The 13,527-nt window shown below is 44.0% G+C and overlaps 1 protein-coding gene across 9 annotated transcripts in view; it reads right to left on the bottom strand.

Annotated features, from left to right (window-relative positions):
• The window catches only part of LPIN2 (lipin 2), an 84,997-nt gene that overhangs the window by 14,487 nt on the left and 56,983 nt on the right, over positions 1-13,527 (bottom strand). For 7 of the 9 annotated variants that reach the window (XR_002641645.3, XM_089894952.1, XM_022551260.3 and 4 more), the window contains 6 exons: positions 8,336-8,443; positions 7,583-7,706; positions 6,776-7,088; positions 3,888-4,022; positions 3,635-3,734; positions 600-787 (listed from right to left, as the gene is read on the bottom strand). Coding sequence is in view for 8 of the 9 variants with exons in the window: in XM_089894952.1 (XP_089751078.1) it covers positions 600-787; positions 3,635-3,734; positions 3,888-4,022; positions 6,776-7,088; positions 7,583-7,706; positions 8,336-8,443 (968 nt within the window). In the remaining variant the exon portion in view is untranslated. The remainder of the gene's footprint in view (positions 1-599; positions 788-3,634; positions 3,735-3,887; positions 4,023-6,775; positions 7,089-7,582; positions 7,707-8,335; positions 8,444-13,527) is intronic. The other 2 variants (XM_089894956.1, XM_022551262.3) reach the window with 2 other exon arrangements.

Raw genomic sequence — 13,527 nt, 5'->3', positions numbered from 1 at the left:
GGCCACTAGCCTAACTGAGAAAACATTAAGAAGAGTTCAGTTTACAAAAGGAGGAAAAACCAGAAAGGCCAAATAACTTGGGACAGACGTACACACGGCTGCTCAAGCCAGAGCAGAGTCGTCTGAACTGGCCCCGCTAAGCAGCTCCCTTGTCTTGTCTTGAGCACCTTTACTCTCCTGCGTCAACTCTCAAGATGAGACAGAAAGCAATCCTTCCTACCTTCAGCCAGAAACATCCATCTACTCAGAAGACAATCAATTTTGGCAGCCTCAGGCCCTCCTCTCCTGTCTCAGGCTCGGGGCAGCCAGGCCCCAGTCCCACAACTATTCTTCCAACAACCTTACAGAAGAGAAGGTGGCCAGAGTTGCACTGACCCCGGCCGCCCAGCAGGCGGGCCGCCCAAGACCTCGGCCCCAGACACGTGCCGTCTCCCACCCACTTACCTGTGGCGTCACCCCAACGCAAGGTACCTAAGTGAAGGGCCAAGAGTCCGACAGCAAAGGGGGACCCCGGTTACCTGCACAAGACCCCGCGAGCTGGATTCCCACAACGGCTCAAGGCTGCTTTCTCAGCGGGGCAGGCGTGACTGCCGGCCTACCTTTAGAAATCTCTCCGTTCTCGCTGAGGCCCCCGCAGAGGGACAGGGTGACGTCGGGCAAGTCCATGGCAGAGTCTGAGAGGCACTCGGTGCCGCTGTCGGCGGCCGCGCTGCCCACAGACTGTGGGGACTGGGAGCCAGAGAGCGTGTCGGACTCGGGCCACTGCCTGGAGCCGGGCTCCGACTCGCTGCGGGAGGAAAGCACGGCCTTCACACAGCTGCCCGCGTTCCCAGCTTCCCAACCACAGGGCTCCCCGGGCGCTGTGAACAGGAGCAGGCTGACCTGCCATCGGACGCGGCTTTGCTCAGGGAGTGCTGAGAATCCTATCACAGATGACACTGAACTAACCTGACAGCACTGCTGAGGAGTTAACTGAATACAGTGAACACGTCACAAACATCACTACCGTCATTCACAACAATGCGAACTTTCCAAAGGTGGCCGTTCTGACTTCAAGGGGCAAAAGAGTTATAAGCATTTATTTACATCGTATGATGAAAATGACAGAGTAATTAAGAAAAACCTGATGTTTGAAAACCTTTTGATCTTAACTTCCTAGAAAAGGCTGCACTGCTACATACATCCTGTAGAAAATGCTGTAGTCCAAGGTTGTATTATTTTTAAAAACAAGGCTTTTCTAAATCATCTGTTACTTCACGAAATACAACAAAGAAATTAACCAAGTGAAAATTCTCAGGAGCCTAGACACACCTCAAGAAAGAAATGTACTGAGAAACTAGAAATAAGCTGTTCTTACACTAGTGCGCGCCAGAACCAAAGTCGAGGGTATTCAATATTTTCACTTTTCTAAATAAGGTTTTAGAAGCTGATCCTAAAGGAAACTTTCTGTAATGGAGCATAAGTTTGAGAGGAAAAAAAACCCAAGGAAATGACGCCGTAAGTCTCTTAGTCATGAATGTTTACTGCTCTATTTCAATGTCACGTTGAAATACTGTTCTAGACTTTTCAAATTCTTTTACTTTTTTTTTTTAAAAAAAAGCCAGTATATGAATGTATGCTATCCAGTGAAGTTATATGATCGTTAGGGAAAAATCTGAAATTTGAACAGTAGGTGGCAGCAGAGTACAGGTATGTCATAAATAGAGAGCAGTTTCGAACACGATCATGCTTTGTATCTGAGCCTCTGAAGAAAACTTTAGGTTTTTGGGAATTCTCTCTCCTAAGAGCAATGTACACACATATCACGATACTGAGATCAATCGGATCAACAGAATGTGTTCCTCACTGGAAATGGTGAAAAAGCCAAAGCCACCTAAAGCAGCAAAACCTGCTGCTATGCTGGGGTCCCAGTGCAGGCCGACCACTGGAGTAAAACACAAACACCCTTGTCTTCAACCTCCTAGGCACACGGCTAGGTCCCCCTGCAGTCATGTGTGGCCACTTGATCAGATGACTGAGTTGTCCATGTGGACAGAAGGCGTGTGCTGTGTCCTCCCCAAGCTGGGCCCCTGAATAAACTGCCCCATGTGATCCTCTCCTTTCCCCACTGAGGCCCCGGAGGGCATGGTGGAGGCTCAGGATGGAAGGAGCTTGTGCTCCTGAGCCCCTGTGTGCAAGGCCTCCCACCAAACACCAGCACTAGAACAGCATCACGTGAGCAAGAAATAAACTGCTGTGGTCAAGCCACCAAGGTCTTGAGTTTTATCAGTCAGAGCAGCTGGTGTGACCCTCACCGACGCCACCACTTAAATGCACAGAGGACCCACCTGACTCAACAGGCCGCCAAACCCATGAGACTGATGTGATTTAGGGTAAAGTTGAGCTCTAATTACAAATACTGGCTATTCGGTCAAGACGGCAATGGCCACGATGATAAAACAAATGCTTACAAGCATTTCAATATCTCACTGTCTCTCAGTGTTTATGAATGTCTCAAGAAACCACCAGCTTCTGAGGTAAGGCTTGGTGAATGGCAACGGTCCCAGACAGTGAAGTTATAACAGCACAGGGAGGCCCCACTGCAGTAGTCACGCTTCCCCATTTTTTAAAAGGGAAACTAAGAAATCTGTCTTAGGAATCCTAGCGTAAATAAATGATTAAGGACTGGGAGATTGGAAACAAAGAGATAATTTTAAGACAGCTTACATTTTAACTTTCTTATTGGAAAAAAAAAAAAAAAAGGACCAGTTTTCAGCTCTCTCACCTTAAAAACCCAGCTATTACTTCAAAAGAAGTGGATACTTGGAGACAAATGTAGGGCAGAAAGCTAGGAAGGAGTTTTAAGGATCTTCCAAAACTATCTGTAAAAATTTAAGTATCTTCTTTTCAATCCCATCTTTCTATTTTAAATAAAAACTTAAGACATGCTTTTCAATAATTTACCTAAAAATGTTTAATTATGTGTGACTATGGCTCAGTACATTCAAGCCATACTTCTCACGAGAAAAGTAAATTGTTTTTTATAATCATAGATAGAGTATTATCATGGAATTTCCCCAAGAATGGAAGTGACCTTGGGAAAACAGTGCAAGTCTATCGCTGCTGAGATCTCGGTGTTATTCCAAGGTGAGAGTCACGGAGGAGAAGGGGGAGGGGGTGCTAGGGGTTGCGGAGAGCTGAGCTCCAGGGGTGTGCAGGCCCTAGAAGGGGCCCCACCAGACCCAGGACTGCAAGCGGAGACTCACTGAAGAGTGGAGGCCTTCTTTGTAAAGCATCTCTGAATAAAGATATTTTACCTTTAAAACACATAGTAAAGGAAACAAATGCTAATGAACAGGAGGTGCTAAACTGAAGTCACATCCACTGTTAGGCCCTAATGTAAGCTTCACTAGTGCACCTTACCTTCTTACTGTATTGAAAATTTTTTCATAAATAGGTAAATTATTAATTTCAAATCACTAGAGTCAAAACAACACATGTACAATTTCTGAATTTTCCAAAATCTGAAGCAATCATCCAACTTATTAGCTAAAGGATACCATCCCCATGCTCTGTTTTCTCAGACAGAATGCTTTGCTCTAGAAACACAGAGAATATTTCAGAGCTGCCCACTCTTCAATATACAATCCACTACCTTTTGGGGAAATAGAGAGCTGCAACCTCAGGTTCTAGCGCCGTTAGGTCATCCAGGTAAATATCATCAGGTCCCTGGTGCTGGCTTCTCTTGTGGACACCTGTTTTTGTTTAAAAAATAAAAAAAAAAAAAACCATTGGAGATGAGAACTTGGTTATTCTTCATTTACACCTCTGCAAGAAAACAAAGGTTTGCAAGTAATAAAACAGACCATGATTGGAATTACGTTGTATTTTTAAAGGTGTCAACTAACCTCTTTCCCTGTGTGGGTTCTCATCATCCATGCGAATGGAAGAGGGCGTCAGGGTCGCACTCCTGACAGCCGCCCAATAAACACGCGCTGAGTCACGCATTCTTTCACCTGCTCTCACGTGAATAATCCTGGGCCCTAAATCGTTTACACTTGAAGGTTAACGTTTATTATATTTACAGCACGAACAAAGGAGACCGAACCCGAACCTGATGTGACTACCAGCATCGAGAAAGAGGCCATCATTCTAAAGCCACGAGGGGAGGCTTGCGGGGAACAGGGTGCTCACTCGGTGCCTGCGGAGGGCAGGACCCCTCACCGTGGGCAAACCTGGCAGTTTGCCAGGATCACGGTTAGCATCTTCGACACAGGATCACGGTTAGCATCTCATAGTGGGACATGATGAGATGCAGTAGGGAGCATCTTCAATTCAAAAAATAAAGAATATTTAACCCAAATCCAATCACGCCTCTAGAGCTGTGCTGCCCACTCATCACTGCCACACGTGGCTGCTGTGCACGTGACCTGGCCTAATCTGAGTGAGGTCTGTAAAACGTGAGAAGTGTGTGCGTGTTTATCTTTAGTTCTATGCTATTTCAACACGTGCATTTCATGCGTCTACCATCACAGTCAATATAAAATACTGTCACCACACACATCCTGCTGCGACCGTTTACAGCTCTACCCACTTCTCTCTTGTTCCCTCCCCCACCCCACTGCTAACCCCCGGCGGCCGCTCATCTGTTCTTCCCTTCTCTAACTTGGTAACTTCAAGCATGTTATATAAATAGAATCATACAACATGTAACTTCTTGACATTGGCTTGCTTGCTATCTTTACTCATAATTTCCTCAGATTCATCCAAGTTCTTGCGTATTATCACTAGTTTGTTCCTTTTTTTCCCTTAGTATTTCATGGTATGAAGTACTTATTACAGGTTGCTTAACCATTCACCATTCAAAGGACATCTGGGTTATTTCTAGTTTGAGACTATTAAGTATAAATCTGCTATTAAAATTACCGTACAGGTTTTTGTGTGAACGTAATTTTCACTTGTCTGGTATATTTTCCCAAAATTATGATCCAATGCCTCTGCTTCCTCACCAACATTTGATGGCGCTACTATTTTTATTCTGGTCATTCTGGTTTTAATTTGTATATATCCAAAGAACAATGATGTTAAAAAAAAAAAAAAAACGAAAAACACATACCAGCTTTCCAAGGCTTACTATAAAAAATGTAAAATATCTCCATAACGTCTACATTAATTACTTTTTAAAGCTATAATAGTTTGAATTTACTGCTTTAGATAGAATACGTTAGTAAACTTAGTTTCACTTGTTTATTTTTACTTTTTTTTTTTTTTTTTTTTTTAAATGTTAGAAGACTTAAGTTCCAGTTTAAGGAAATACGGGAATGTCCCTTTGAAAAAACAATCAGATACATCCAGACTGTGAGAAAGTAAGTAGACAAGACAATAGCCTGGGCTCTTCAAAAGGTCAGTATCATGGGTGCAGAGAGGGAAAGAGTGGTAGTGGCGGGTGTGTGCGTGTGTGCGCTCGTGTGCGCACAAGCACACGAGCTATTCTAAACAAAAAAGGTTAAACACAAAAACCAAATGCAGGGCTTCCCTGGTGGCCCAGTGGTTGAGAGTCCGCCTGCCGATGCAGGGGACGCGGGTTCGTGCCCTGGCCCGGGAAGATCCCACATGCCGCGGAGCGGCTGGGCCCGTGAGCCATGGCCGCTGAGCCTGCGCGTCCGGAGCCTGTGCTCCGCGGCGGGAGAGGCCACAACAGTGAGAGGCCCGCGTACCGCAAAAAAAAAAAAAAAAGTTGGAGGGGAGAAAAGAATGAGGCCAAATCCATGGTGGAAACCACCACTCGGTGTTCGATCTCCAGTCTATCCCTGCCTTGAGTGCCGAGAACAGGGGGTCATTATTCCCTGGACTAAAACCGGAACACGGGATACCCCCTTAGCAGTTCTTGGAGTAGCACACGTGATTTGAGAAGATGGGCTGAGCTAGGAAGAAGCAGGTACCTAGTTCCTCACCGGCCGGGTGAGCACGTGTGGCCACAAACAGCCCTGACAGTCATATTCTTTTATTTTAAATGAACTGTTTCTGAGTGGCCCTGAAGGCCCATACCTGTAGTGGCTATTAAGTCAGTTTGTGATCGTCTAACTTATGGTGCTGGCATGTTTTGAAAAGTGAAGTAGGTATTTGGCTCTATGTGACAATTGAATATTTTTAGGGAAGGTTTCACTTCCCTAAAAATAGGCCCAAAGCCAGTGTTCAGATATACTGTATCCAGTATCAATGGATAACTTTATATTTTTCAACAGTAAGAATGTTCTGATGGATGTCAACTACTTTCCAAAAGTGAGAGCTGCTAAGCCAGGAGCTGCACCCTGTCTTCTAACTGTTAGAGGATTCCAATCAACAATCAAAAGAAGAGAACACACACTAGTAATCGGTGTGCATTTATTTAGGGCCCATATTATTGCACCAGAAGTACTTAGTTTGGCCTCAACTAACCAGATATTTCAGGTGTGAGCATTTCTCTAGTCTAATTTTTTCTGTTAAACGTAACTGTTTGGGATTCTACTTCACGTTACTGACACACCTAGTCATTAAAGGGGTTAACTTTAGTCATTCACTGATTTTAATGCTTTCGTAAATTTTTCAATAAATGCTTCTCAGGGGCCTGAGCAGCCACGGCAGGGAGAGGGAGGAGGTCAGAGTTACCTCCAGGGGCGCCTGACCCCCCTGAGTGTGGCAGGTCCCAGTCAGGAGCACAGACACAACGGCAGCCCCCGAGTATTAACTGAAACCCTGGAGAAATTTGCCACCTAGATTTAGGGCAGCCGAGGCCAAATCAAACCACCAATTATACCTCTTTTCTTCGAGGGTGAGTCGACTTTAGCAGCTGGTTTAGCTTCTGAGGGTGCCTCGGCGAAGGACGGGGGAGGAGGGTGGTGGGCATCTGACCCCTCGGGGGGCTCCCGAGGCCCCGATGCCAGGGCTGCTCCACTCCTCTGCTTCCCTGGGGCCCGGGGCTTGGGCTTCACGATGGTACAGACCGTCTCCCCCATGGAAGCATCCTTCTCAACTTCACTTAGGAGGTTGTCCTCGCTGGGAATTACCCGAAAATGGGTGTTCTCTGATGGAGTAATCATAGCTGTCCTAGATCTCTCTCTCTTGCTGACCTGAAACAGGCGAATTGTTTAGAAATTAAACTACTGTCAAAGGTGTTTGTTCACAACGTAACAAACGTTGTGGGCAGTTTGTTACCGTGGGCAGTCAAATCTCAATGCGATCACATAAATAAGCAAAATGTGTATTTAAAAAAAACTAGAGGGGCTAAACATTTTTTTTTTTTCCCTCTCAGGAAATGCATCTTTCCAATTCTTCCTTCTTTCACCCTGAGCTGGCAAAAAAGCTTTCGTAATCAATTTCCTATTTTGAAATTTTAGTTTCCTTTAGGAACTTAAAAAATTTTCCTGATTAAAATGTTAATAATCAACATTATTTATGAAATAGGAACACACAAAATAATGTTGGATTCCTTCCACTATAAATATAGCACAAACATTATCAGAGATGTTCACTCGGCTTCGCTTATGCGACCACACGAGGGCACCACCACCACTTATGTTCCTGTGGCCTCATCCTCAACTCCGCAGGCCGGCGAACCCTCTACCTTGGTGGACTCCGGGAACCCTCCCCACGTCCACTCCATGTGGGACTCGGATCTGAGCAGGCTCCCGGCGGGTTTCACCTCCAGCTCTGAGTCGCTCTTAGGACACACCGCCGGGGTGTAGGGGCTGCAAACACAGGACAAAGAAATGTGATGACTCTTAATAAGTCAGGAGCCTCATTCTTGCCAAGCTCAAGAGATTTTGAAAAGAAATATAAGTTTGAATATATCAATTTCACCCGCGGATATAAAGGCTACCTTTCCACTTGAGCTCTTTAATAATAATAAAAACAATGCCAACTAGCATTTATTGTGGACTTGCCGGGTCCTCAATAATATGTATTATCCCACTTGATTCTCACAAGAAATCAATGAGAAAGGTAATTTATAGCAGAGAAAATGCATGGCAAGATGGGTTAACATAATACAGAGAAACTGGATTTGAACACAAAGTGTGACTGCACGTTTCTTCACAGTATTAACCACAGTTACAGTTAGTAGTTGACACGAAAAAGAATTGTAGAGGGTCAAATTCTATGCTGATGATACAGGTCTACACTGGCCAACTCTGAGAATAAGTCAGATCAAGTTTAGGAACAAAATAATTATTGAGGGGAGAGGTCTATATTTGTGTTAAAAGCACACATTCAGTTCCTCTTCTGTGTGAGAGACGTGGAAATATCGTCAAGTCGAATAACAGAAAAGCTATCAGTATATCCTTCCTTTAAGAAATGGAGAAATTTCAAGAATACTTACGTGTCTAAGGGGGACCAGTCCCCATCAGATAAGGGGTAGTGGTCTGCAGAATGGAAATGCAGAGGCTCCTTGTATTCTTCCTCCTTTAAGGAAGCATTTGAAGATCCTCTGTGAAGGGGTGCGGGGGTGGGGGGTGGGGAGAGAGACAAAACAATGACATCTATGTCAGCTTTAAAATATCCCCCAATTCTCACTGACACACTGTTCTAAGTTATACAAATGAAGAAAGTCAAATGATTAATAACTAACTCTCTTAAAAGGAAAATATGAAGGAGAAGAGGGTTCACTGTTGCTATACACCGGACACCACTGCAATCACCATTTAAACATGGGATAAACAGGAGGAACAGAAAAGAAGATGGGATTAAAAACTCCTTTTTACATCTGCTAGGGGTTTTGATTCAGAGCCTACAAGAAGAAAACTAAGGCTTTACATATATTGCGTCCAATTCTTACAAATCTGAAGTAGTAAAGTCTTATTTTAGGTATTAGGTAACCAAGGATCTACGGGAGTTTAGTCATTTGCCCAAAGTAAAAAAGCTCCCAAGTAGTTGGATTCCAAACAAGCAAGCCCTTGTTCTTTTCCACTACACTCTCCTGCACATTACAGAAAATGTAAGCAAGCAAACAACTGAAGACAAAAGCTATGGCTCAAAAGTACCCGAAAAACTCTTAAAAACCCAGAACTTATTTTCTTCTTGGTTGGGCCCAAGCATTACTTGAGAACTTTCTCTTAGAATCTACGTGATGTAGGGATGCGAGGAAGATGACACCGAAGTATGATAAATGCTTTCAAAATTCATTCACAGACCTTGGAACTGTAGGAGACTTAACTAATGCTAGCAAGGTTTTAATTAATTTACCCTTTGTTTTTCTTGAATTTGCAAAATTAATATAACTAACTTGCCATATAACCTTGAAAACACCCCTCAGAAGCACTGTGGGCCCCAGTTTTTCATCTTTAAGTTGGACATTTTTCTCTTGTCCTGTCTATTTGATAAGAGTCGATGTGAGATTTATGTGGTGTGTCGTGGTGAAAGCCCTGAAAAGTATACAGAGAAGTAGGAAAAAAAACTCTGAAAAGTGTAAAACACTATATAAAGCAAATTTAAGAGCTTCTTACAGAAAATTCAATGTTCTACCAGGACAGATATAAGATGTGAAATGATGAGACGGTCTATCGCTTAATCTGCTAGACTAAAAACAGGGATAGAAACCATTTTATTAATTTGTATTGTATCTTTTCTCTCTTTACACCTTCATTTAACATGCTCTGATTTACCACTAACTCTGACACGTAACTATTTTTCCAAGTAGCTGCATTTCCTAATTTAAGGTTTACCCAACCCTAATCTTCTTTCTCTCAGAAGGATTAAGCTCTGGCATACCACCTCATTCAAGGGGAAAGATACATATACTTGAAAAAGGCTGAAATCCAGGTAAAAATACTCCATATCTTGAGAGAGGAAATTCAAATGGTATAGAAGCAAAAAGGGAAAATTGGATGCTACGAACAGTCTTTATTTGCCAAATCTGAAAGGACAGTACAGCTTGGCCCACTACTGTTCATACATTTGAAAGTGGTTTGAAAAGAGCAACGTAAATGCCGTAGAAAATTTTTTATTAAACGTATTTTGTTTTGGGAACGTATTTCACCACAGTATAAAAGGTAAGCCAAGAAGAATACAGCAAAGCAAACTGGATTTAATAAAACATTGAAAAAAAGAGAGAGAGAGAGACCAGGCACCATTGAAGAATTTACAAGCCCAGGAAGGCAGGACATGGTCTTCTCTGGGTGGATCCGGACAAAAACAGAGCCCATTAGCTTAGACCCATCAGAGCGATAGAAAAGGCTGCTGATGCTGAGGTCCCTTTCAGTCCTGTGACTCACTGAAAATCTGCCACGCACGTTCAAAACGGCACACGTGGCTGAGGACAGGCAGCCAGCGAGGCCAAGCACGACGGGGTCACTTTAAGTATGTGACACCAGGATGTAATAAGGGAGAGTATAGATTAGAACGTGGAGAAATAGTATGAACACTGACTCTATTTACGTTGAAACACAGGACAAATAGCTGCATTAATGGTGAACAGCAGAGGATCCGCGGCCGAGCAGATGGTCTAAGGCTGGGTCAGGGTGGTTGGCGGAGGTTCAGCTGAAGTTCGTGAGAAGTGTGTCTAGAGCACTTCAGCCTTCACAGACGCCCCAGCACCGCGACTCCAAGCTCAGCTTCATTTTGTAAAACGATTATTTTTCTCATTCAAAAGCCAGAAATTACATGACGTATACAACTATCAAAATTCACTGAACTGCACACTTAGATCCATGAATATTATTGTATGTAAGTTATACCTCAGTTTTTAAAGAACAGGGACAAAAACCAACACAAAGTCAAAATCAGTAACCTGAATTATTTACGTGGGATAAATCAGAAGGACTAGATAAGTTTTATTCTACATAGCTGGCAGCAAGTACGTAAGAGATAAAGCGGGCTGCTAACTACCGCGACCAAAGTTCACCACCGTTAACACAGCGCTGACCCTCACCCTCAGTGTCCGATCAATCAATCTCACTGTGACTAATAATGATCCAAGTTTGCTTTAGGATACAGGACACTTCCCACAAAAGATACCTCACGACAGGGCAGAAGAGAGCTCGGCAACGTGTCTCCTGGATCAGAACGATGGGGAGGGGAACACGTGGTCCCAGGCCCCTGCCACTCAGCCCCCAGATCTAACTCTGTAAGTGTGTCTGCTCTGGTGGATTAGAAGTAGAGATTCCTTTCTGACAGCATAGTTGTAACCCTCCATTGCGGTTACGGTTACTGCATTTCCAGCGGCTGAGTGTCTTATATGTTTGCACTCAAGACTGTGATATAGCATCATCCCACGTGAAAAGTCTCCTCCTTCCCAGAGGCTACAAGTGCCCAGGTGCACTGTTTTTAATACATATACACTTGTACATCCATCCATCCGTCCTCTAGAATGACGGACAAGGCTTCCACGCTATACTCAAGCCAGAAGCCCACCTTCAGGAGGGGAGACCCGCCAGGCACAGCTCCCACAAGGCCCTGTGCGGGTTAGACCTCTCCAGCTCCCACAAAGGGGTTTCCTCTGGCTACACAACACCAACCTGCTTCCAAGAGTAATTTCATCTTTCTGCTGCCTCCTTCAAGGAGCCTAAATTAACCTTAATTCTATTATCAATGAAATTCTTGAAAAGTAAGGAGTTTAAATAGAATGTTATTTATCAAAATAGAAATAAAACCAAGTTTAGGTAACTTCTCTGAAAACAAAATTTCTTTCCTACCCGGTAGGGGCTGAGGAGGGGAAGGTATTTAAAAGCTACAAATTCCCCAAATCCTCATAATCTGTGGATCTCGTAACTGCAAAAGCAGTTGATTTCCTAGTCTTTTTCTCTCAGACTCTTTAATGTGCTCTTTAACATGCTGTTAATACTTTTGACCTTGAATATCTTCCTCCAAATTTCCGATTTTAGAATCTGGATGCTGAGCAGGAAGGGGCCTGGCAAGCCATGCAGTTCAGTCCTCGGATTTCACAGACTAAGAAACGAAGGCCAGAGTGACCACAATCAGACGTGTAACGGCCCCGTCCTCTCCCTTCTCAGCTCAGCGTGAATTTCAGGCCGACACCTGCACGACCGTTACATTTTGTCTTGCATTTGTCACTGCGGACCAGACCAGCACTCCTACAGACTGGGTTGATAGAGCCTTTCGTACAATCTGGAAAAGGAAGGCATGCACTATAATACTTCTGCAGTGCGTTCACTTACAAAATTCCTTTAGAACAATGACTTGTGCACTTAGCACGTGACTCTGCACGTTTTAGAAATGTTTCACCTTCCTAAATTGAAGCCGCGGGTTGTTTAGGAGTTCTAAACGTTGCTCTATTATAACAAAGGACACGTGTCAACAACCCTTTATAGAGGCAAAACGTTACTTCAGCGTCTTTTCTGGTAGATCCTGGAAGAGTTTTAGTTAGCAAAACTATTTCCAGGAATTAAGGTGCCTAAGGGAGTATTACAGTGCTATCCCAAATAAAATTTCCAGGTGCGTGTATTTCAAGTTTTTCTCAAAAGAACATGTTTCCTGCCTACCTACACATTATAAATAAGCCAAAACTTTTAAAGGAACTGTTTACATTCTCCTTGTAATTCACCGTTTTGTTCTGTTTTCTTTTGGGGGGGTAGTGCCGCACAGCATATGGGGTCTCAGTTCCCCGACCAGGGACCCAACCCTGCCCCCGGCAGTGGACGCACGGAGTCCTAACCACTGGACCCCCAGGGGAGTCCCTACACTCTTCTTAATAGCACTGAAATCAAGGAATGGAAGATCCAAAAGGGTCTCTTAGTTTGTATTCCTAGGGAAGCAAAGGAGAAAGAACCCTTAAAAAATTGAAAGCAGGAAGAAAAGGATGGGAAGAGTGCCTTTTTAAGAAATTGTGGGACTTCCCTGGTGGCGCAGTGGTTAAGAATCTGCCTGCCAATGCAAGGGACACGGGTTTGAGCCCTGGTCCGTGAGGATCCCACATGCCGCGGAGCAACTAAGCCCACGCGCCACGGCTGCCGAACCTGTGCTCTAGAGCCTGCGAGCCACAACTACTGAAGCCCACGCGTCTACAGCCCGTGCTCTGCAACGAGAAGCCACCACAATGAGAAGCTTGCGCACCACAACGAAGAGTAGCCCCCGCTCGCCGCCAACTGGAGAAAGCCCGAGCGCGGCAACAAAGACCCAATGAGGCCATAAATGAATGAATAAGAAAAAAACATATATTAAAAAAAAGAAACTGTGGAACTTTCTTTTATTAGCTTAAAATTCTTTTGGGAATCAGTGATATAAAAGTAGAGTTCAGACCTTTTAAAATTAAGCTCTTCCCACCTAGTGTTTTGATTCTAAAAAAAAAAAAAAAAAGGCACACAAATTTGTTATTGCAGACTAAAGTTTTGTATGTACAAATGGTTTACACTGCTCTGCAGAGTCTAAAGCACTGTCCCACTAGGGCCTTCCGTTGTCTGGTTCTAACAAGAATTCTGCCTTCGATCAGAACGGAAGCCCAGGTCTCGTGCGTTCACTGCGGGGGGAGTGAATCGCCACGTGACAGCTGATGAGGCGGAAGCAATTTCACGTGTGAAAGATTATGATTAAATGTAGGAATCTGTTCTGGGATTTACA

This window comes from Delphinapterus leucas, chromosome 14 (assembly GCF_059928025.1).
Source record: "Delphinapterus leucas isolate spDelLeu-1000000601 "Yukka" chromosome 14, BTC_Dleu_Yukka2, whole genome shotgun sequence".
Classification (NCBI taxonomy): domain Eukaryota; kingdom Metazoa; phylum Chordata; class Mammalia; order Artiodactyla; family Monodontidae; genus Delphinapterus; species Delphinapterus leucas.
This window is presented reverse-complemented; position numbering and strand designations above follow the sequence as displayed.